The 24,761-nt window shown below is 35.7% G+C and overlaps 1 protein-coding gene across 2 annotated transcripts in view; it reads left to right on the forward strand.

Annotated features, from left to right (window-relative positions):
- Window positions 1-24,761, forward strand: part of GRIK2 (glutamate ionotropic receptor kainate type subunit 2) — a gene marked incomplete at both ends in the record, with an annotated part of 685,772 nt that overhangs the window by 243,402 nt on the left and 417,609 nt on the right. For both annotated transcript variants that reach the window (XM_080937894.1, XM_080937895.1), the window contains 2 exons: window positions 1,495-1,548; window positions 4,297-4,470. In XM_080937894.1, the coding sequence (XP_080794020.1) occupies window positions 1,495-1,548; window positions 4,297-4,470 (228 nt within the window). The remainder of the gene's footprint in view (window positions 1-1,494; window positions 1,549-4,296; window positions 4,471-24,761) is intronic.

Below are 24,761 nucleotides of genomic sequence, written 5' to 3' on the forward strand. Positions count from 1 at the left end.
TTTTCCCATATTATTGTTACATATATACATATGTGTATGTATATGTACCCACAAATACTTAATTACAAACTTAAAAATGTATTTGTATACTTTTATGCAAAAATACTGAAAATTTGTGCATTTATCTTTGTTTTTTAAACTAAAAAAATATAAATTAAATAATCTTTTCAGATAATAGTCATCTAGTTAAGCTTGACAGGTTACCAGACCAGTACGTATATTTTTGCTTATTTTTCAATAATATAGTTTATTGTTGATTTTTTGCTCCAAAATCAGAGTTTGGGAAAATGTCAAATAAAGTCATAAACTACTCCAGTTATTGCTACAGACTTCTCTTCAAGGTGATAAAAAGAAAGCCATTGCTCTAGTAGACGCTCCTGTCAGAAACAGTCCCAGCCTCACCCCTTTACGTTGGGCTTAGCTCTCATCCCTAGTGTCCCACACAGTTTCACACATGCTGTCTTGAATTGCGAGGAGATATAATTTATGAAGGCAAAGGGAATGTTCGTTTTAGAATTCTTAGAATTAATTGTTTTTCAAAAAAGAGTAAACATGTTTAAGAATATACAATATATACTTTTTAAAATGAAATTGATAAAAAAATAAGTTATAATTATTTTTTCAGTTTAATTGGCAAATGTCTGCCTATGTCTGTTAAGCTTTCTTGTTCATTGCACACATATTCTAGCTGGGAAAACTACTAAGAAAATGATTAGTCATATTTAGTAGTGTGGGGGAGATTGAGATGAAAATACTTTCAGCTAGGAGCTCTTTTTTCAGTCTACAAATACATTCATTTTTGGTTCTGTAAATTATTATTAATTTATCTTACTTTTACAGAGATGAAAATGACAGGGACATTACTCCTCAATGTAAATTTCAATAGGAAAAGAACTTTATCTACGTTCATTGACAGTTAAAAATTGATAAGCATTGTAAAAAAAAAATAGAAAATGAATTTTCCTCTAATCTTTGAACAAAGTTTAAAATATTCTGCTAATTATCCACACCCATTTTAAAGCTACGATTTACATTTCCTTAATGTTACAATCATGCCTAACATGCTTGGGGGGAGGGGAGTGCTATTTTGTACTGTTCTTTGCAGGTCTTCTAACTGATCAATGAAGCTAATCAAATAGATGCATAACACTAGATTGTTTGTACTGAGACTGCTAGAAATGTAAGGAACAGACATGCTAGTTTTAACCTTAATGCCATTAAAAATGTTATGCGATAATCTTTACAATTGTAAACATTCAATAATTAGCGCTTTGATATCAGAAAGATTAGTTCACAATTTCTCTAATAACAACTATTTTTTTTCTTACTAATTGGTAAAGCTCAATGTGATCCGACTTTTTGTACCAGGAATAACTGAGGTTAATTGTTCATCAAATTGTACTATTTTTACCATTACATGCCATACTAAAATAATGCATTTCCCATTGTGTTCACTTTCAATATTAATCTTTTTTTTATTTCTTTGCCTCTTAGGCATTAGCTATGGGAATGATGACAGAATACTATCACTATATATTTACGACTCTGGTAAGTAATTTATTAAGACATGAAAATATACTGTAGATGTTATGCTCATGCCTCTTCAGAAGGGTGGAAATGTGTTTTGAGTGAGAAATAATAAAATGAGTAACACTTTTCTACTTTGTGCTTTATCTCATTTTGATTCAACCTGGAAGGAATATGAGACAGAACTAATAACACTTGAGAGGAAGCTGATGATTTGGAAAGAATATTTTTTCAAATATCAATTGAAAATATTGTATGTCTGTTTCATGTGACCTCAGAAACTTTCAGAGCATAATAGATTTTAAAATTGCCTTGCTAAAAATTCAGTGCATTAGGCAACCATCATGCCTTATGTGATTATCTCTGCTCTTTTTTTGTTTGTTCTTGTGGGCAGCAATCTTCTAGAGGGAAGGCCATCCCTGCATATCTTTGTTATTGATTAGATTTTTTTTCTTTGAAAGTTTCATAAACATTTATCGTATATTCTGTTTTTTCTTACTGCCCCCAATCTTTCTTGTACCGCTAGAATGCCCTACTATCTTGTTTGCAGATCCCTTTTCTCTGTTCATGTCTCTCTGTTTTGTTTTGTGACCTGTAAATTATAATTAGGACAGTTTGAGTGCCAGTGATTTTAGAACTCCTACTGACCAGCTCAGTGTTTGGTAGATGAAGGAAAACAATCCTTTAAAACCCATAGAGAACAAATGGATCAACAGGAGGCCCAGTTCCATGTTCATAATTGGTTGTTGACAGGCTGAGTCTCATGCAAGCCTAGTGTAAACAACTACAGTTGCAGAGATGTTTGCAAAGACTGTTCTATACCTTTAAGAGAACATCTTTTTTTTCCCATTTTTTAATTGGTTATTTCATTTATTTACATTTCAAATGTTATCCCACATCCCAGTTTCCCTTCCACAAACCTTCAATTTCCTTTCCCTCCCCTGCCTCTCTCAGTGTGCTCTTCGACCCACCCATCCACTTTTGCCTCAGCACCCTAGCATTCCCCTACCCTAGGTCATCAAGCCTCCACAGAACCAAAGGGCTCCCAACCCAGTATTGCCCAATAAAACAATCCTCTGGTATATATCCAGCTGGACGCATGGGACCCCCCCATGTGTACCCTTTTGTTGGTGGTTTGATCCCTGAGAGCTTTGGGGGATCTGGTTGGTTAATATTATTGTTCATTCTATGGGGTTGCAGACCCCTTGAGCTCCTACAGTCCTTGTCACATTCTCCAATGGGGTTCCAACGCTCAATCTGATGGTTGGCTGTGTACATCTGCATCTTTGAACATTTTAACAATCTTTCATTCAGTTTTCATGCTCTATTCTTTTAAGTCTCTTTCTTTTTGTTCACTGAGACTTAGAGTAGGTGGTATAAATATCCTGTTAAGCAGGAAACACTATGTAATCATTTATGCTAAATACTTTGAGTAGCCAGGAGTTTCTGAGTTCTGCAGTGTTTACTGTCTGGAAGTGCTGCTTCAGCAATGAGATAGTATATGGAGGAGAATATAAGACTCTTATGAGCACTTTTTAAAGGTTGTAGACCAAAACAAATCTTTTACAGCCCACTCTAAGAGAGAAAATTGAGAGGTTAGAGGGTAAGTTTTTTTCTTTTACACTATTCCTTTTCTTTCATCTTCAAATATTCAGTATGGCAAGCCTCTGAATTTTGTGTAGAGTGCTTTGATTCACATTAAAACTCAGATCTTATTTACTTTGTGAAGTATAATTCACCACAAACATTTCCAAGTGGCTTGTTGCTTTTTCATTTCAATTTCAATTTCACTTATCATTTTAATATTTTTGTTTGCTATATATTGCCATATAATAATTGTTTACATCTTGATGAAAATATATAACCTCTCTTTGGTTACATAATACAAGTTGAACACTGAAAGTTTAAAGATTACTCTGCAGTACAGAATACAACTCAGGATAATGTAATGTAATGTGCCACTGGATTTTATGCCTGCTCCCTGGAAGGTATAGGAGTGGGAGTAGCAAGAACGAGGTATATTGGATCAGTGAAATTCGTGTGCCTTGGATATTAGACTGTCCAGGAAAAGCTAAAAGAAGTTTTAGAAAGTGGATAGATGTCTCACATACTGTGTGACCCTATAATGGCATTCAACTTCCTTGGTAGAGTTGGCTTTGTGTCTCTCAAGATAATTATCATGCAGAATAGGATTTTCATGATGTACAGATTTGAAGGGACAATAGAAACAATGTTCATCATGGTGAAACTCCAGATGAGACATATGACACATACGAAGTGCAAATTTCCTACAAGCACAATATCAGTAATGTTAATGGTTATTTTTTCTTATAGTTATTGCTAGTTGCAGCCTTATTTCACAACTGGATTCTCCACGTAAAAGCAAGAAGAAAAGAAAATGATAACTAGAAAAAAATAAGAAAAATGTGACTAAGTGGCAAAAAAGTAGGACCAAGAATATACCATTGCATAAAATATGAGATCAAGTTATCATTAACAAAAGAAAGATTATAGAAATAGTAAATGTATATTACAGAATTGTTTATTATTATGTTCCCTAAATTATAATATAATTGATACACTTGCGTTCATGTGCAAAGCAAACACATTTACTTTGTGTAAACTTAGGAGAGTTGGTTTGGATCTAATTGATTTGTTATGTTTTGTATACCTTTAGATACAATGCTTGGAGGATACTTATAAAAATCAACAGTGACAAAGTCACCATTGTAAACTTGTTGATAAAATCTACTTTTTGTTTTGTTTCAGGACCTCTTTGCTCTGGATGTGGAGCCCTACAGATACAGTGGTGTAAATATGACAGGGTTCAGAATACTAAATACAGAGAATACCCAAGTCTCCTCCATCATCGAAAAGTGGTCTATGGAACGGTTACAGGCACCTCCAAAACCTGACTCAGGTTTGCTGGATGGATTTATGACGGTATGAGTTACTATTAAAAAAAAAATCACTTTGAAGGTTTCTAAATACTATTGCATACATCTTTCAACCACATGGGTGTAAACCGTAATTTGATGTTTTGATAGAAAATATAGCATCAGAAGTCCTGTTGTAAATAATTCTATTAGCTTCACGTGGCCCATGCACTATAGAGAGTTGGGGCCTTGGAGAATGGAACTGATAAAAGACATAGTCTAAAGTCTAATGTAATAGCTAAATTTACAGTGCCTTGGAAAATTTATACGCAGATGGTTAAAAAAAATGTTTCATAAGCAAAGTCGTCATGAGTTCAAACTGTATACAATCACAAGGACAAGCCACATATGCCAAAAAAATTACAAACAGGGGTTCAAACATTTAATTCAACAGGAATGGCAAGCAATGGTAAGTGATCTGAAGAAATCCTCTCCTATATGCTCTACCTTGGAGAAATATGTAAACACATTCCAAGAACAATTTTGTGTTCTAATGAAATCGCGGTCATAAGATTCTTGTCCTGTTTCTTCCAGGTTTCTTACAAGCACTCAGAATTCTCTTCATAGGACTTCATTGATGAACCATGTCCTGACATTCCACATACCCCTTAACCACATTCAAACATCTCCCATTAACCACATTCTGACATCCTCCCCCTAAAACACATTCTGACACCCACCCCCTTAACCACATTCTGACAATCCCCCAAACATGTTCTGACATTTCCCCAACCATGTTCTGACATTTTCCCCCCTTAACTATGTTCTGATACCCTCCTTATATTTTATTTACTTATTGTAGAATATCTAAAGTGGCTTTGGCTTGATATGGTACAGAAAACTTAATCATTATTTGATACATTCTTATCATATAAAGAATCATCAACACAATGAATAATATTAAGAGAGTGAAAGTATTGTTTACTATTATACTCTGCTATCAAAAACAGTGATCCAAAGTATGCCCATTACTATTAGTTACATTATTATATTGTTCAGAAAGATGTAGAGAATAGTTTGAAAAGAGACACACATTTTTTTCTGCATTTCTTCAAACATGAATCATTTTTTTAATTGAAGAACTTTATTTAAAAAAAAGATAAATGTACAAATCTCAGGCATTTTTGCATAAAAGCATACAACCACACCTCTGTCATTGCTTGGCTCTTTTTTTTTGTTTTTTGAGGGTCTGATAGTGTTCATCAAAATCCCACCATCCACAATGAGCACAAAGTACATACAAAACAGGATGTAACCTGGAATTAGTCAAAGTTTTCTTGGTGTGCAAGGAGTAAACATAATGTTTTTTTTTCTTCTGTTTTTCTTAAACTCTACACAGTCTGTGAGTTGTTTCTGGAGTGTTCAGAGCTTTCTGCGGTTAGTATCCAATTATCAGTGACTGCATATTATGTCTGTTCTTTTGTGACTGGGTTATCTCGCTCAGGATAATATTCTCTAGATGCAACCATTTTCTTAATAATTTCATAAGGTCATTTTTTCTGATAGCTGAGTAGTACTCCATTGTGTAAATATACTACAACTTTTGTATCCATTCATCTACTGAAGGACATCTGGGTTCTTTCCAGCTTCTGGGTATTATAAATAGAGCTGCAATGAACATTGTGGTGCATGTGTCTTTGCTGTATGTTGGAGCGTCTCTGGGGTAAATGCCCAGAAGTGTAGCATATTGTAGTTCTTTTATTTTGTAAAATGTTAGTACATACGTATCTCCAATAGGAATACAAATGTTATGATGTCCTATGGAAATGGAAGTGATTCAAATCTGAAGGAAAAATTAAATGCTTCTTCTTCAGATGGATGAATGACTCTATCATGGTCTCAAGGTTAAGGCAGAAACCCGAGTCCTTAGTAAAGTCACTTTTCTCTTGTTGCATTGTGCTGTAACCAGGCCCTAGCTGGGCAGACATGACTTCTGATGATACAGTTGACACATTCCTTTGCCCTTTAGCTGAAGGTTCACTAGGTTTGTGATGACTTCTATGTCCCCTTCACCCTTTGCTGTTGTCCTTGATGGCCTAGGGCTGAAGGATCTGAAAAGGGATCTATAACATTTCAGTAAGTCCATTTGCAATGTCAGATGCTTAAACTACACAGGGATAGCTGAAGGTACTTCAGAAGGCTCTGCTTTGAGCTCTTGAACATACAGTACCTTGAGGCAATTTAGATAGAGTAAAAGTAAAAGGGAAAGTGCAAAAAGATCCCTTGGTGCTCCCCCATTCTTAGTTTTTAATAGCTGCTGGTCAAATGTTCTATATGCTCCTATATAATGCTTATAATATGTTTATTATAACATTCTTTAGAGAAGTTTTAAACTTTTTTCCACCATAGGCTGGTTCATTGTCCATTTTAATGGAAGTACACACTCATGTAAGCGGAAAAGTTAATATAAGAAAAGAGTATATTGCAAAAAGATTTTATAAATGAATGAATGAATGAAAGAAAGTTTGAATATGTGTCAGTGCAAGCATTGAGGTATGGCATCTGAGGCACAAAACGAAAGGTACTAACACCACATATCATAATTTGTGAGTATTTTTATCTCTGGAATTAAGTCCATCTATATTATTATGACACTGTTTGGAAGCACCAATGGTCATCACTGTTCAATTTTTCTCTCTTGTCCAGCTGGGCTGTGGTATTACACATGAAGTCTATTAGCATTAGTATATATATGTTGATGTTCCTATTCTAGAGAAGTAAAAGTAAGGTAGGCTAATGGATCATCTATACAATTTACCTCTGAAATAAAACAAGGGAGGTTAGATATGCACAGTATGAGTAATAAACAAAGAATACATGTGAGTATTAGGTACATGTTGTAGTTCTTGTAGAAATGGGAGTATAATAGAATGGAAAGACAAAATTAAAGTGCATTCTATTGTTGTAATTAATCCTAAAACATAAGCAGCATCTAAAACAATATTTAAAGATTTATGAATTAACCATAATAGATGAATCAAAGCAGCTAGTTCCACTCATTAAACTGAGAAAAAAAGAAATCTTTATAAACTGCTGGTTGTCTGGACTATGAATCTCTTTTATGCCCATAAATGTGCCATTAACAGAATAAGTAGAGCCTTTAAATTGTGAGAGGACTGGATAATCTTCGTAATCACTAATTCACTTTGTACCAGAAAATTCCATGGTTTATCAGATGGATGATGATTTCCTATCCATACCTAGTAATCTGAAAATGAAATTGGAAAATCCATAGAGTTTTGTAAAGCTCTTAAAGATTATTGTCAATTTAGATGAATATAATACAGAAAGAATTAAATTTCTATAAATGTTGATATCTCTCCCCATGACTTACTGATTAAGCAATAAGAGTAAACACTTAGTATTTTGTGGCCCTTGGGGTTTAAATAAGTTTATTTCAGAGATGTTTGCTAGTGTGCTCTAACAGCAGTGGGAAAAATTTAATGGGACAAATAATTATGTGTAAAGGAAGGGAAGGATCCACATAATACACAAATGATGCCATTGGTCTGAATTCAAATAAATCTCGAACTGCATTTGCCCTTCAGGATATTCTGCAAAGACTATTTGGCATATACTCTCCTAGAATTTTAAACTGGTTTGTTAAGACATAACTGGGTATTCCTAAAGTAGAAAACAGCCAATTAATATTCCCCAGTAACATCAGGAAGTTGTTAAGGATTTTTAACCTGTCTTGTTTAATGGAGTTTGGATACATGTACATATGTGCCTGCATGCATGTGTGCACGAGTGTGTGAGTATTCAGATGTGTGTGCTAAAATTTTCTCTACCTACTAGTTGTCACAAATATAGCACATCTGATTTTTATACCTTTTTCAGGTGTAATAATAAGCCACTTTTTATATAGCATATCCTGAGTCATGTACTATTTGGATTGTAACTCTTCATCTTTAGAAGTGTCTACTAAGATGTCCTCCAAATAATGATTAATATGGGCCTACCTTATGTGAGGTTGGAAAGGCCTATCTCAAAGACTCGAAAACATTTCCTAAATAGTATTAACATATTGTAGGAGTTTTCATGCCATAAAGGAATACAGCCTATTGACATCTCTATTGATGTTCTTTATGAATTGTTAAGATAAAAGAAAAGGTAAAATGTAATTTATCACCAATCTTCTCACTCTCAAACTATTCATGGCTAAAATTTAGGAATAGTTATGAATATAGGTAAACCAGGCTGTAAACCTCCCAATGGCCACATGGTGGCATTAACATTCTGTAAGTCAATCAACAATCTCCATTTAGATTTCTTCTTTTTTAATTGAACAACTTTATTTTAAAAACAATAACAAATGTACAGATTTTAAAAGCATTTTTTTCATAACATTATATGAATACATTTTTGTTAGTACTTGATTTTTTAATGGTTTGATAGTATGCCTTAAAATATTACTAGTTACAATGAGCACAAAGTACATGTAAAACAAGATGTAATCTAGAAATATTCAAAGTTTTCTTGGTGTGTAAAGATTAAGCATGATGATTTTTCATTTTTTTGGCCTTTGGTTTTTTTTTTTTTTTTGAACTTCATAAGTATGTGAGTTGTTTCTGGGGTGTTCACAGCTTTCTGGGGTTAGTATCCAATTATCAGTGACTGCATATTATGTCTCTTCTTTTGTGTCTGGGCTACCTCACTCAGGATAATATTCTCTAGATGCATCTATTTTCTTAAGAATTTCATAAAGTCATTGTTTCTGATAGCTGAGTAGTACTCCATTGTGTAAATATACCACAATTTTTGTATCCATTTTTCTACTGAAGGACATCTGGGTTCTTTCCAAATTCTGGCTATTATAAATACTGCTGCTCTGAACATTGTGGTGCATGTGTCTTTGTTGTGTGTTGGAGCGTCTCTGGGGTATAGGCACAGAAGAGGAATAACTGGGTCTTCAGGTAGTACTATGTGGAATTTTCTGAGGAATCACCAGACTGATTTCCAGAGTGGTTGTACCAATTTACAACACCACAAACAGTGGAGATGTGTTCCTCTTTCTCTACATTCTTGCCAGTATCTGCTGTCATCTGAATTTTTGATCTTAGCCATTCTGACTGGTATGAGGTGGAATCTCAGGGTTGTTTTGATTTACATTTCCCTGATGGCTAATGATGTCCAGCACTTCCTTAGATGCTTCTCAGCCATTTGATATTCCTTAATTGAGAACTTTTTGTTTAGCTCTGTACCCCATTTTTAATAGGGTTGTTTGATACTCTGGTGTCTAATTTCTTGAGTTCTTTGTATACCTTGGATAGTAGGCCTCTATCATATATGGGGTTGGTAAAGAACTTTTCCCACTCTGTTGGCTGCTATTTTGTTCTCTTGACAGTGTCCTTAGCCTTACAGAAACTTTGGAATCTCATTAAGTCTCATTTATTGATATTTGACCTTAGAGCATGAGCCACTGGTGTTCTGTTCAGGAAATTTTCTCCTGTGTTTATGTGTTCTAAGGTTTCCCCTACTTTCTCTTCTAATGATTTCAGTCTACTGGGTTTAATGTGAAAATCGTTGATCCACTTGCACTTGAGCTTTGTACAAGGAGATAAGAAAGGGTCTATTTTCATTCTTCTGTATGCTGAATGCCAGTTTGATCAACCCTATTTGTTGAAGAGGCTGTCCTTTTTCCATTGAATCCTTTGTCAAAAATCAAGTGACCATATATGTGAGGGCTCATTCCTGGATCTTTTATTCTATTCCATTGATCCACATGTCTATCTCTGTACTAGTATCATGCAGTTTTTCAACACAATTGCCTTGTAATATAGTTTGAGGTCAGGGATGGTGATTCCCACAGATGTTTTCTTGTTGAGGATGGATTTAGCTATTCTAGGTCTTTTGTTATTTCAGATGAAATTGCACATTGTTTTGTCCTGGAATATCTTGTTCTTTCCACCTATGGTGTTTGATAGTTTTGCTGGGTATAGAAGCTTGGGCTGACACTTGGGTTCTCTTAGGGTCTGCATGATGTCTGTCCAGGCTCTTCTAGCTTTTAAAGTCTCTGTTGAGAAATCGAGTGTGATTCTGAATTGTCTGCCTTTATATGTTACACGACCCTTTTCCCTTACTGCTTTTAGTATTCTTTCTTTGCTTTGGGCACTTGGTGTTTTGACTGTTATGTGTCGGGAGGAATTTCTTTTTTGTTCCAATCTATTTGGAGTTCTGTAGGCTTTTTTTATGCTCATGGTCATCTCATTCTTAAGGATAGGGAAGTTTTCTTCTATGATTTTGTTGAAGATATTTACTGTGCCTCTTAGTTGATATTTTTTACCCTCTTCTATTCCTACTATCCTTACATTTGGTCTTCTCATTGCATCCTGGATGTCTTGGATGTTTTGGGTTAGGAGCTTCTTGGCTTTTGTATCTTCTCTGACTGTTTTGTCTATGTTTTCTATGTTGTCTTCGGCCCTGGAGATTCTCTCTTCTATCTCTTGTAGTCTGTTGGAGATGCTTGCGTCTGTGACTACTCATTTTTTTTTATGTTTTCTACCTCCAGGGTTGTCTCTTTTTGTGTTTTCTTTATTGTTTCCATTTCCATTTTAAATTCCTTCTTCAATTCCTTCATCTCTTTGGTTCCGTTTCCCTCTAGTTCTTTGATTTCTTTGAGTGTTTTTCTTGTTTCCTCTTTAAAAGCTTCTATTTCTTTATGCTTTTCCTCCTGTTCTTGTTTAAGAATCTCCATCATGTTCTTGAGGTATGATTTCAGGTCTGAGTCTTCTTTTTCTGGAGTGTTCGGCATTCCGGTTTTTGCTGTGATTGGAGAGTTGGGTTCTGGGGTTGCCAGGTTGTCTTGGTTTCCACTGGGTTATTTCTATTGATTTCCTCTTGCCACCTTGTTGTCTGTGATTGTACGTGGTCTTGTCAGTGATTGGTTCCCATCTCTCCAGTGTGCCTTGCTGGTTTCCTTGGATCTCCACTGTTTTAGGTGGCAGATGGCCTGAGCGTTTGGTCTGCATGCAGGGGCCCTCCGGGTGGAAACCGAGTCTCTATGTTAGAGTTCCTGTTCCCCTGAACCAAGTGGGGCCGGGGTGTGTGTGTGTTTTCTATATGCTTGGCCCAGACCTCTCTGTGCCTAGGCTACTCACAGTGCATTCTCACCTGGCCTGTGTTCCTGGATCTCTGCTGTTCCATGTGGAAGATGGCCTGAATGTTTATTCCGCAAGCACGGGCCCTCTGGGTGGAAACCAAGTCCGTACAGCAGAGTTCCTGCTCCCCTGATCTTATGGAGGTGGGAGGAACGTGCTTTCTGCATGCTCGACCCAGACCTCTCAGTGCCCAGGGTACTTGCAACGCACTCTCACCAGGCCTGCGTCCCTGGATCTCTGCTATTCCAGGTCAGCAGTTTTCTTTTTAATTACAAAAATCAAGAGAATTTCTAGATGGAAAAGAGAGTATTATGCCCATTTTCCAACCTGTCACTGAATAACTGGTGAAGAACTTTCACTTTTCTTTAAAAGGGGTCTTTGAGGTGTTCAAACAGCCTCATATTCTTAGGTAATTTTTATAGGTGGAATTTATTTTAATGGGTCCTATAAAAATCCCAATTTATGTTTATGGTTTTGTCCTTGGGAAAATATAGGTTCAATAGTATCTCACAACATTTCACCTAATCCTTTCCTTTTTTGATATCCCTTTCTTCCCATTAGTCATTGTAGAGAATAGGTAGCATTCGAGACAGGGATATAGATTCCTGCATTAATTTGTTTTAGAAAGTCTTTTCCACAATATATATTGGAACATAGGAGCATGAGGCTGTAGGACTGCCATTCTGTCTTCCTACACTTATACATTATAATTCTGTAGTACTCTGTTTTCTTAGAGCTCACTGTCCCCAACCCCATTAGAATTGAATTTACCTCCATAACAGGCCATTTTTACGGTAGTTATTCTATTGTTATAATAGAGACATAAGCTCCAGAATCACTTAATCCTGGAAAAGCTTTTCTGCAATTTTAAATCTAATAATGGCTTATTACATTCTTTAATAAAGTACTTAAAGCTGCAGTTTTATCTGTACTAACAAATACTTCCTTGGGAAAGACATTTTTTGGGGGAAAGTGGCTACATAAAGCAAAAATGATAATTGCGCAATTTTTTCTCCTGCTTTAAATTGCTAATCAGCGGGTGAAGTAATCATGACTGCCGTTTTCCCTATATAATCTTCATTGATGACTCCTTTATGAACAATTCTTGTCATGGATAACTTACTGAGACCAAATAGAAATCAACTGTTCCAGGCAGTATAAGTCCTCAGTATCCTGTGTGTAACTTAAAAGGACATTGAAGATGGGAAATGACAATATCTTTAGGGTAGTGAATGTCAATAGTAATGCATCCTTGAGTCAAATCTTGTAATAAAATATCAGATTGATTTCCAATCAGAAGGTGGCACAAATGTTATTGTTATTGGATTTAAACTCTCTTATTTTACAGGGCCTGGAGAGGGGGGCAATCATCTTCCCAGCTGTTGACTGGTATAGTTACTGTTGCTAGGCAGCGAATTGCCAGCCTTATCATATTTAGATGGGCACTCCTTAGCTCAGTGTTTACCTTTCTTTAATTTAGGGCATAATCCAGGATCTCGCTGATTCTGAGCATTCATTTGTCATAAGAGTAATTATAATTTTTCAGTATTACTTTGTAGCAAGATCAGCCACAATTGAAACATTTTGCTGACATGTATCTTTGAACAACTGTTTGTTGGTCTCCATATTTCTACAAAACTTTATAGAATCCACAATATTCCCTTACTCCATTCCTCTCTTTTCCTCTCCCTCTCCCCCTCCTTCTGCCTCTCCCTCTGCCTCTCTCTCTCTCTCTCTCTCTCTCTCTCTCTCTCTCTCTCTCTCTCTCTCTCTCTCTCTCTCTCTATCTCTCTCTCTCTCTCATTCTGACTATTGGCAATTTTCAAATAACCAAATGCCAGCTGTTTTAATAATGTCTATTGACTTTATTTCTCCTTTTACTTGTTTCTTAATACCATTGTTGACTCTTCCTATGAAATCAGCATAAGGCTCAGAGGGACCTTTTATAACTTTATTAAACCACACTCAAAGTCAGATCCTTATCAATTTTCATCCAACTATACATAGCTGCAACTATAATATGTATGAGGGCTGCAGGATATATATTATGCAACTGATAATTTATTGATACCCATCTACCAGTACCTGTCTGCATTTTATAAGTGACAATTCCAGGATCACTCCTAGTCTGAGGCTTTGAACATTTTAAAAAATATTTTATTGGATATTCTCTGTATTTACATTTCAAATATTATCTCATCCCCCCCCAATCCCATCTCATTCCTCCTCTCCTTCCTTTCACGAAGGTGCTCTCTCTCCTAACCATCCTCTCTACCTCAGGGCCTTGGTATTCCCTTGGAATATATGCTTTCACTGGAAAAAGACCTCTTCTCCCATTGATGCGAGACAAAGCTGTTCTCTGCTACATATGCACCTGGAGCCATGGGTCTCTGCATGTGTGCTCAATGGTTGGTGTTTTAGTCCATGGAAGTTGTGGAGTGTTTGGTTGTTGATAATATTTTTCTTCCAAGGAGGTAGCAAACACTTTCAGCTCCTCCAGTCCTTTCTCTAGTCATTCATATAACAAGGACACATACTCCACCATGGTCATAGCAACCTTATTCATAATAACAAGAAGCTAGAACAAACCCATATGTCCTTCTAGAGAAGAATGGCTACAGAAATTGTGGTACATTTACATAATAGAATACTACTCAGTTATTTGAAACAATGATTTTATGAAATTCCTAGGCAAATGGATTGAACTAGAAACTATCATCCTGAGTGAGGTTACCTAGTCATAAAAGAACATACATGGTTTGTACTCACTGATAAACAGATACTATTCCTCAAAAGCTCTGAATACCCAAGAAACAATTCACAGACCTTATGAAACTCAAAAATTAGGAAGGTCAAAATTCGGATGCCTTAGTCCTTAGAAGAGAGAACAAAACGCTCATGAAAGGAACTACAAAATCAAATAGAGGAGGAGGGATTAAAGAAAAGATCATTCAGAGACTGCCTCACCTGGGAATCCACCCCACATGCAGCCAACAAACCCAAACCCAAGTACTATTGCTGGTGCCAAGATGTGCTTACTGGCAGGAACTTAGAGACTCTGCCAGACTCATTCAGATACAGCTGAGGATGCTTGCAGCTAATCAACAATTTTGACCATTTTAATGGGCCACATTTCACTGAAGGAACTGGGAATGTCTAAAAACCATATTAGCAATTATATACATTTAAATTCACATTCAAATTCTAGAAAATTTAATATGAATAAACTTTCAGAGAGTCCATTCTTGTGTAAATTTATTTGTTGATACAGATGCTATGATGCATATCTAAATGACACATAATCATTTAAATTGTTTTAATTACAATGTTAAATAATATATACATCAAAACCAGATAGGTTTTAAATAGTCTTATTTAATTTTGTTTATGTACACTATCAAAGGTAATTTTTTGCACTTGGTAAATAGCACAAAATATATGTAGGTATTTGTACGTAATTTTCTTTCAATTGTCTTTTTTCAATTGATGGGTACTTGAGATCACACACATTAAATCAGATTAGTAAAACTCGTGGTCATTTTTTTTTTCTCAGCAGCCATTATGGCTCTGATTTTCTGTAAGCTACAGAGAATTTTTCCAAACACTTATGAGTTATGAAAGCTTGATATGTTCTCATTGAATATTTTTGTAGATCAAATTACTGCTATAATTTTAAAAAATATTCAAATCTTGGGTAATGACTACATTTCATAGGTCATTGCCAACTGTTTTTATAAGTATTAAATTAACATTAAATTTATAAACATGCTGTATACTTATTTCTACAAAATGATTTTTTATTATGATAGTGTGTTCCTATTCATTCCTTCAGTGGGGCTTCAAAGCATGTTTACAAAGTTGAAAAAAAGCAAACAGAAATTTGGTTTTCCCAAGTTACCATACATTGCATGGACTGGAATAAAGGTAGTTATTATTTAAACACCACCAGTATAACATTGCAAAATGGTTCTTTTGTTCTAATCATAAAAATAACTTCCAGAAATATAAATATCCTTTTCTTTAAAACTTAATACTGTGAGGAATTTTATACCTCTTCAAACATAAAGCAACAGTTGAGTAATTCTAGTCATTTGATTGTGATATAAATTAAATGTGAGATTGTTTATTAGAAGAAAAGTATTTAAATAGCTTAAAAGTATTTTCCTCCAAAGTATTTCAGGTTTAAAATGAACTCTATCACAAAATGTCCCAACCAATTTTACTATGGTGTTGAAGATGATAAATGAAAATTTGGGACAGAAGGCAATGGTATTAGAATAATTAAACTAGATATACTTTAAGTTTTTATTATAATTGTATAATTTTATGTGTTCTGAATTTTTTATAATTTTTTAAAAATTTATTTATTTTTATTCATTAATTCTTTTTTACAGTCCAGACTTCATCCCCCTCCAGGTCTGACCCTGACTGATCCCCAATCCCCATTACATCCTGTCTTATACCTTCTCCTCACCCACTGCTGTCTCCAAGAGGATGTCACCACCCCCACACAGCCAGACCTTCCCACTCCCTGGGGCCTAAAGTCTCTCAAAGGTTGGGTGCATCTTCTCTCACTGAGGCCAGACCAGGCAGTCCTCTGCTGTATATGTGTCAAAGGCCTCAAGTTAGCTGGTGTACTCTGTCTGGTTGGTGGCTCAGTGTATGAGAGATCTCTGGGGACCAGGTCAGTTGAGAGTGCTGGTCTTCCCATGGGGCCGCATTTCAAAATAGATATCAACACTGATGTTAAAAAACTACTTTTAAATTATTTTAGTAAAGCTGGTTAATAGACTATAGTCCTAGCACTATTTTTTTTCTGAGAATTATGCTTGTAGTTCCAGAATTAGCAAATGGATTTCTGCATGGGAATCATGATATTATTCAAGGTTATCAGATAATGACTGGTTCATACTGTTTCTACATGTGGGACCTGAAATGGGTCATGTATTGACTTGTAGCAACTTATGTGAATGATTACAAAACAGATAAATAAAGGAGAATGTGTATTGATTTCTCCTCTGGAGAGCAAAAGTTGCTTGGGAGACTTAAATTTCTAGATCAGGAGAAGCAAGTGTTGAGAAGAACACATGTTTTCATTCTCTCCATACTCAGAGTTCCTTCCCATTCTCTCCGATCTTGATCTTCTGAATTTGCAGGTAATTCTCTGGGAGTGAGTGCAAGGTAGAATTGAAACGGTCTGCGACTGATTTATTGAAAATTATGGAAATTAAGGCAGAAAAACTGAATTTGAAAGAGATTTTCATGTAGCAAATATTTGTTTGATAGAGTCCTGAGATACTTTTCAAGGGGCATATAAATGTGTAAAATTCATCTATGTAATTTATAATTACCTCTTTATCCATGTGTTTTGAGTTCTCAGTAGCTGTAAGGACTGATAAGGCTTGTCAGATAGCATCTTTAAGGTAAGCATTGTATCACCATAGAATATCTGAAAGTAGGCATAAGTTTTAGGATCAAAGGCTTTGATTTTCACAAGGTTGATACAGTCTGTTTTTTCACAATCTTCATGTTGGAATTTTGATAATATATATAAATACACAATGGATTTTCATTATTATGATGTAAAAATACATATTTGGGTGTGCTGAGGATTAAATCTGTATATTTTTATATTATAATAACTAGGCAAGTACTCTGTTATATCCCTGCCCAAAAGATTTTTATTATGCAATAGTAGTTACTCATATGAAATACATTTAATTTTTATAAAAATATCTCTGTGTTAGATATAGATGAAAATCAGTATATTTATGCCTTGTATCAATATGTTTTTTTCTCACATACTATTTATAGTAAGTCATTATACATGTAAGAGAGGAAAGCAATGCAGAGTTTCCTCCAGAATGAATAGAGCCAGAAAGCGAAGATGACATGAATCAGAAAAGAAAGACGAATTATAGCCTGGCAGTATGGCGTTGGCAATCCTCCCTCATGAGATCACAGTATTTATGTATTTGCTTTTCTCCCCCTGCCCCCCATGACTCCATGAGAACAGAATTATCAGCAAAGTTCTTAGTCCTTGAAACAAGGCCTGTCATTATCAGTATCATAGTCATTTGCCACCTCGTAAGATCATAATGTTAGAGTTCTACATTCTTTATGTCAGAACTATAAAAGGAAACAAGAAATTGGATTCACAACTCTTTCTTCTTCTGGATGAGTTAGCATCTTAATTGTCATCCTAAGATAACTATTATTTATCTAAATTACTATTAAAAGCAAGACCACTTCTGCAGTTTTACTTTCTTCCAGTATAAGCACTGGTCTTATCATTGGTAGGTATGACCACATATCTCTCAGCTTCCTAGACATGAGCTCTAACTGCAGTACTCTGGTTTTCATTCTGTATTGAAGAATAATGTTTATTTGTGCTTTTGCCATTGTGGATGTTGCAAAATCATCGCTATCTAATTAGCTGTCATTCCCTGTGCAGATACCTTCTATAATCAATAGACAATTATCCTCAATTGAAAATTCACTTAGTGCAGTTACTATAGGTTAGAAGCACATTTAGTTTTGATGGTTTTATCATTCTTAATTTGTTGAATTTATAGTAATTTTATACAAGAGTACTAAATTCAGTGGAAACCTTTGATTAAAGTTTGAATAGTCTAGATACAACTTAGAAAACATGTACAGTTATCCCAGTTTGCCCACAAATGTTAGTGAGAATGCATCCATGGTTCACTAAATTATATAATAATTGTCAAACATATATCTTCCATCCCACACTTACTGCAAACATCAAAACATACTCCTATATCACAATAAATTTCTGACGGTCTAGTTTCCTTTCCTTTGAGTTAGTTAAATCCTCTAGATACTTTGTAAATATAATCCTTCCTTTATGTACTTTGTATATTATTAACAATGCAATCATTTTGAATATCTTACATTTTTGCTTTGCTTTATGAACACATCTTATTGTTATCTGTCTGAATATTTAGAATAGAGACAATTATCTGTTTGGATCATAAAGATACATAAATAGTCCGATATAATGTCTAGACATATGTCAACTTGAAACTCAAACTAGAGTGTGCTGAGAGGAGGGAACTTCATTGGGACAAAATTAACTCTAATTATTCTGTTTGCTTTCATAGGCTTTTTCAATAGATTAAGGGTGCTAGTTTGGGGTACCGCAACTGGATGGTATTACCTTTGAAATCCAAGAACTAGCTCATTTGGTGCAGAAACTTCTGTTCACCTGAGAGGTGACTTTGAGTTTAAATTGATTCTAAAACCCATTTCCTCAGCAACAAGCCAAGACATAATTGATAGGTTACTTCTGCACTAGTGAAATATGACAGTTTACGACAGATTACGGCGAACTAAAGTTAAGTTTATGGGTAGGTTCACTGGTTTGAAGAATTGAGGAAAGTTCACTGGTCCCAAGAGTTAGGGGGAGAGAGAGAAAGGACCCATACAGAGAAAGAAGATAAGAGGTGCAAAGAAGAGAGCTGAGGGAAGAGGAGGGGAGGGGTGAGGGGAGGGGACAGGAAGGAAGGAGGAGGGGAGGAGAGGACTGAGAGAGACAGACAGGGGGAGGTGAGAGAAGCAAAATCTCTCCATATATAGGGAAAGGCTTTTAGGGTAGAAACATGCCAGTCTCTGGGCTGGGGAATGCTGGGAGAAACTAAAGGCCAGGGCTGTAATCAAATGATTTTAAAATTTCTTTTATTGTTTAATTGTCTTAAATTAAAGATACACATTTTCTCCACATGACTCACAGCATGAAATTAACTGCAAAAGCTCTATTTAGTTAGTACACTGTACCAAAGTAGAGACAGAAGAAAGAGAAAACACAAAAAAATAGCAGTTAATAAGAAGACAAGTTATTTCTTACTAGTATTGTAGGAATACTACCAATCCTTGCTTATGCCTACTCATTTTACTTAGGTGTAGCTGTTTTTCTTTAATGTAATAAGAATTAAGATTAAAATTCCCAACTAGATGAAGACTATTCACAAGAATTTTCTGTACAGTAGACCAAATTAAGTGACTATTTTGTAAACACTGAAGGCTTTTTGAAAAAGCTTATAAATTTCACATGCACAAACTCCTCAAAAACTAAATGTTTAAAAGTGACAGAATAATAATTTAATTGTACTTTTTCTTTTTAAATTATTTTCTTGTATATTCTCAGTATTTACATTTTAAACAAAATCCTCTCTCTTCCATTCACATAACCCCTCTCTCTCCAATTGTTTCCATAGAGATGCTCCCTCTCCCAACCACATTCTCCCAGTCACACTCTCCACCTCAGTGCCTTGGCATACCCCTACACCAAGAAAATGTGCTTTCATTGGAACAAAAGCCTCTTCTCCCATGGATGCCAGACAATGCTATCCTCTGCTGCATATGCAACTGGAGCCATGGGTCTCTCCATGTGTGCTCAATGGTTGGTGTTGCGGAGCATGTGGTTAGTTGATAATGTTGTTTCCATGAGGTTGCAAACCCTTTCAGCTCCTTTAGCCATTTCTATAGTACCTTCATTGGGGTCCCCTTGTTCAATCCTACAGTTAGCTGCAAGCATCCTCAGTTGTATCTGAGTGACTTTGGCAGAGCCCCTGAGGAGGCACCCAGTTCTGGTTCCTGACAGTAAGCACTTCTTGACATTTCCAGTAGTACTTGGGGTTAGTGGTTGCATATGGGGTTGATCCCTGGGTAAGATAGTCTCTGATTGATCCTTTCTTCAATACCTCCTCCTCTATTTTACTTTGTATTTCTTCCGTGAGTGTTTGTTCAACCTTCTAAAAAGGACTGAGGCATCCACATTTTGGTCTTTCTTTATTTTGAGCGTCATAAGTTCTGTGAATTGTTTCTTGGGTATTCAGAACTTTTGGGGGCTAGTATTGGCTTATCACACACCGGACTGGCGCAAACCAGGTGAGAATATTTTCCGACTAGCCAGGGGACAGAGAGATCTCAGCGGAGTATGCGGAAAGTGTGCGCCTGCGAAGCTTGATCCAGGGACCCAGGAACCCGGCATTGGGCCCTCTGTTCCCACCAGCGGCTTTTGGGGTACACAACAGGTGCTTGGACCATCCACCACCAGGAACAGCAGATATCCAGGGACACAGGTCAGGTACAAGGGAAAGGCAAGAACCTATCACTGACAACAAGATAGCAAGAGGAAAGCAAAAGAACATGCCCCAGGGAAACCAAGACAACCTGGCAACACTAGAACCCAGCTCTCTCATCACAACAAACAGTGGAATGCAAACACTCCAGAAAAAGAAGACTCAGACACAAAATCCTACCTCACGATGATGATAGAGATCCTTAAATAAGAACAGAAGGAAAAGCATAAAGAATTAGAAGCTTTTAAAGAAGAAACGAGAAAAACACTCAACTCAAAGAACTAGAAGAAAACAGAACCAAAGAGATGAGGGAATTGAAGAAGGAATTTAAAACGGAAATGGACACAATAAAGAAAACACTAAAAGAGACAACCCTAGAGGTAGAAATCCTAAAAAAGAAATCAGGAGTCACAGATGCAAGCATTTCCAACAGACTACAAGAGATGGAAGAGAGAATCTCCAGGGCCGAAGACAACATGGCAAACAGACAAAAGAATCAGAGAAGATGCACAATCCAAAAAGCTCCTAACCCAAAATGTCCAGGAGATCCAGGACACAATGAGAAGACGAAACCTAATGATAATAGGAATAGAAGAGGGTGAAGAATATCAGTTAAGAGGTACAATAAATATCTTCAACAAAATTCTGGAAGAAAACTTCCCTACCCATAAAAGTGATATGTCCACCAGCATAAAAGAAGCCTACAGAACTGTCGATGTTTTATATGTTATTTTCTGCTACTGTGGGCCTGTCTTCCATTTCTTGTAGTTGTTGGTGGTGATTGCATCTATGACTGCTGATCTCTTTTCTAGGTTTTCTATCTCCAGCATTGTCTCCTTTTCTGATTTCTTTATTGTTTCTATTTCTATCTTCAATTTCTTCACATGTTTTGTTTGGTTGTGTTTTCCTGTAGCTGTTTAAGTGATTCTTGTGTTTCCTCTTTAAGAGCTTCTACTTGTTTACATGTGTTCTCCTGGTTCCCTCATAATTATATAAAAATTATTCATATACTTTTCAAGGACCTCCATTATCACCATGAAGTATGATTCTAAGTCCATATCTTGTTTTTATGGTGTGTTTGGGGTATCCACTACTTTCTCTGGAGGGAGAACTGTGTTTTGATGTTGACATATTGTGTTGGTTTGCATTGCTTAGGTTCTTGTGCTTGCCTATTGCCATCTTGCTCTCTGTCTTGTTGTGATTTTGTTGTCTCTGACAGGAGCTTGTTTCTCCTGTGGGTCTGAGGGCCCTTGAGCTCTGGAGGGAAATTTTTCCTGGGTGTTCTTTGCGGGCAGGCAGTGAGTTCTGATGGCAGTTTCCTGGCTCTGTCTCTGTGGGGTCAGGTGGCAGAGAAATTCTGAGGTACTTTTGAGTCCTCAGCAGTCTGTAGACAAGCCCTGATTCCAGATGGTGTTGACCGGACCTTCTCTATGAGCTAGAACAGACCCGTTGTCAGACAGCACTATGCTCCCTGTGCCCTGAGAGTTCCCAGTGGTCTTTCCCAGATCAGTGTTGGGGTAGTGGAGGTTTTAACTGTGGGCTCAGGTGGGAGAGTGCTTCTGAGGCTCTTCTGGGTGCTCAGTTGTCTGTGGGCATTCGCTGAGTCTTGATAGTCATGACCTGAGTTTCTCTCTGAACTGGAACAGAATTATACTTATCCAAGACAATTTTATATGGTTAGTAAGACAATGTTAGTATGAATGTGCAATGTGAAAGCCTCGAAATAGTAGAAGACCACATCTCCTATCTTTGTTGGCCCATTTTAAATCTAGTTGTTGACAGTCTCAAAATTTCATATTTCTTTTACCTGATTCCCCATTTTCAACAATTTATTGTATAGAAATATACTGTTTTCCGTGATAATAAATATAAGCAACAGTCAACATTACAAAATATTGCAACATATTTGATATATAATTAATTCGCTTTTATTTGGTATTGATTAGCACGAAAGCCTTGTATTCTACAAAATAAGATAAAGGACCCTACCTGGTAATAGTACAGCAGTAGACCTGTAAAGTGGAAATAAGAAGCCATAAAACAGGAAACAAACAAACAAAAAAAAAAAAAACCTCTGATTAGTTAACCTGTGGTGTCTTAGGGTTCCTGTTTCTTCAGTGAAACGCAGTGACAGAAACAGCAAGTTGGAAAGAAAGGGATTATTTGGCTTAAATTTCAATGTCCCTCACAATAATCAAGGGAACTCAGGACAGGAAATCAAACAGGATAGGAACATGGATTCAGGGGCTGATACAGAGGCCATAGAAGTGTGCTCCTTATAGGCTTGCTCCCTGTGGCTTGCACAGCCTGTTTTCAAGAAGCTAGGACCATGAGCCCAGTGATGACAGCACCTACAATGGGCTGGATCATCCCTCATAATCACTAATTAAGAAAATGCTTTATATCCAGAAGTTAAGGAGGCATTCTCTCAGTTGAGATTTCCTCCAGTCACCTACCTCTACTTTGTGTATCAAGTTGATATAAGACTAACAAGTTAGGCTACTTTAGACTACCCATGTATGATCAAAACAGAGAATTGTCTTTATTCTAACTATTTATACAGATTACCTTATGATGCATACAAAAAGCAAATCCAAAATGAAACGCAAACAGTAATAGAAATAGTAGAAAACCACCAACTATTCCTGTGACCCTAGCTAGCTCCTTAAATGTTGGGTAAAATCATGCAGAGTAAGTGACTCCATTTGGGCTAGCTTGTGCACTGAGGGCTATTAGAGGATCTCATTTCAAAATTTGACCAGAAACTTTACCACGGAAAGTTTTTTTCCAGGTACTTTCTAACTTCTTAGTTTTTTGCTAGAAACAAATGGAGTTTTAAAGATTTATTAACATACATTTTATAACTGTTGGATTTATTCTTGTCACCATGACAAAAAAAAAGACCTTGAAGTCAGCAATACAGTCAAACATGACAGAAAATTGTACATGATATTTTATAGTGTGTAATGAAGTAATAAACACAGCCTTCCTTCATTATTCTTACAAAAGATTGATCCAGTAACAGGTAGTATGAAGCAATAAATCTCCATGTTACAATCTATTAATTTCTCAGACTGACCAATCAGCAAGTTAAATCTGATAATGAAAAACTGACATGACCTAAAATCTATATTGTGTCATTAATATTTATTATTACATCTTTGTTCACTGGCAGATTAGACAATCAGAATTTATATGAAGTGGAGAAGAGATAAATTTTTGTTTTAAGTGATTTTTCTTTATGTAAAAATGTATAACAGTTGTAATATTGTCCTACATATAAACAATGGTCACTTTGCTTATATGTAGGCAAAATATATTTTCAAAATATTGCTGTATATTTTGTAATCTAGAATAGTAAAAGTTAAGCAGATCCTAATTACAGTTTATTCAAGCATCTTCTGTTGCTGTTTTTCTTTTTCTTTATGTTTTCTAATTATAAGTAGAAGGAAAAAGGAAAGCATATTTTTCTTTTATTTTTTTTAGATTAAATTTAATTTAATTTAATTTTTATTTCCCTTAAAAATATACTTTTAAGGGAAAAGGAAAACATTGATTTTTTTTCAGCCTATTGTAGGATTCTTTTCTGGGATCTTATTCGTAAATTGGAAAAGAAAACTAACAAAGAATGTAGTTTATCCATAAGCACAGTACACAAAAAATGTACAGAACTCATAGACAAATAGCTCAGAGGATTAGTGACTTGTGGCTTATAAACAAGAACAGTAATTTGTGGAAAGATAACAATACAATGAAATTTTGATCTTACAGAACGTGAAGCTGAGGTAGCAAATTATGAGAAGATAACTATATGGGCAAGTACTGAAACACAAGGAGATGTTCCTAAATTTGTTATGTAGATTCTTCTTTGTAGCATATAGTTATGTACAGTATTCTTCATGGTCCTTCCCATATACCTTAGCATCATTAGGAGAGGATAAATCAATACGGGAGTACTATATCCAAATTTCATTGTGTTGTTACTTTAGACAATTTAATTTCTTGAAACTCATTTGTCAGATGGAAGATACATACTTTATGATTGTCCTAAGATAAATAAATAAATAAATAAATAAATATTTAACATGTGAAAT

Source organism: Micromys minutus (assembly GCF_963924665.1).
Source record: "Micromys minutus genome assembly, chromosome: 25".
Lineage (NCBI taxonomy): Eukaryota > Metazoa > Chordata > Mammalia > Rodentia > Muridae > Micromys > Micromys minutus.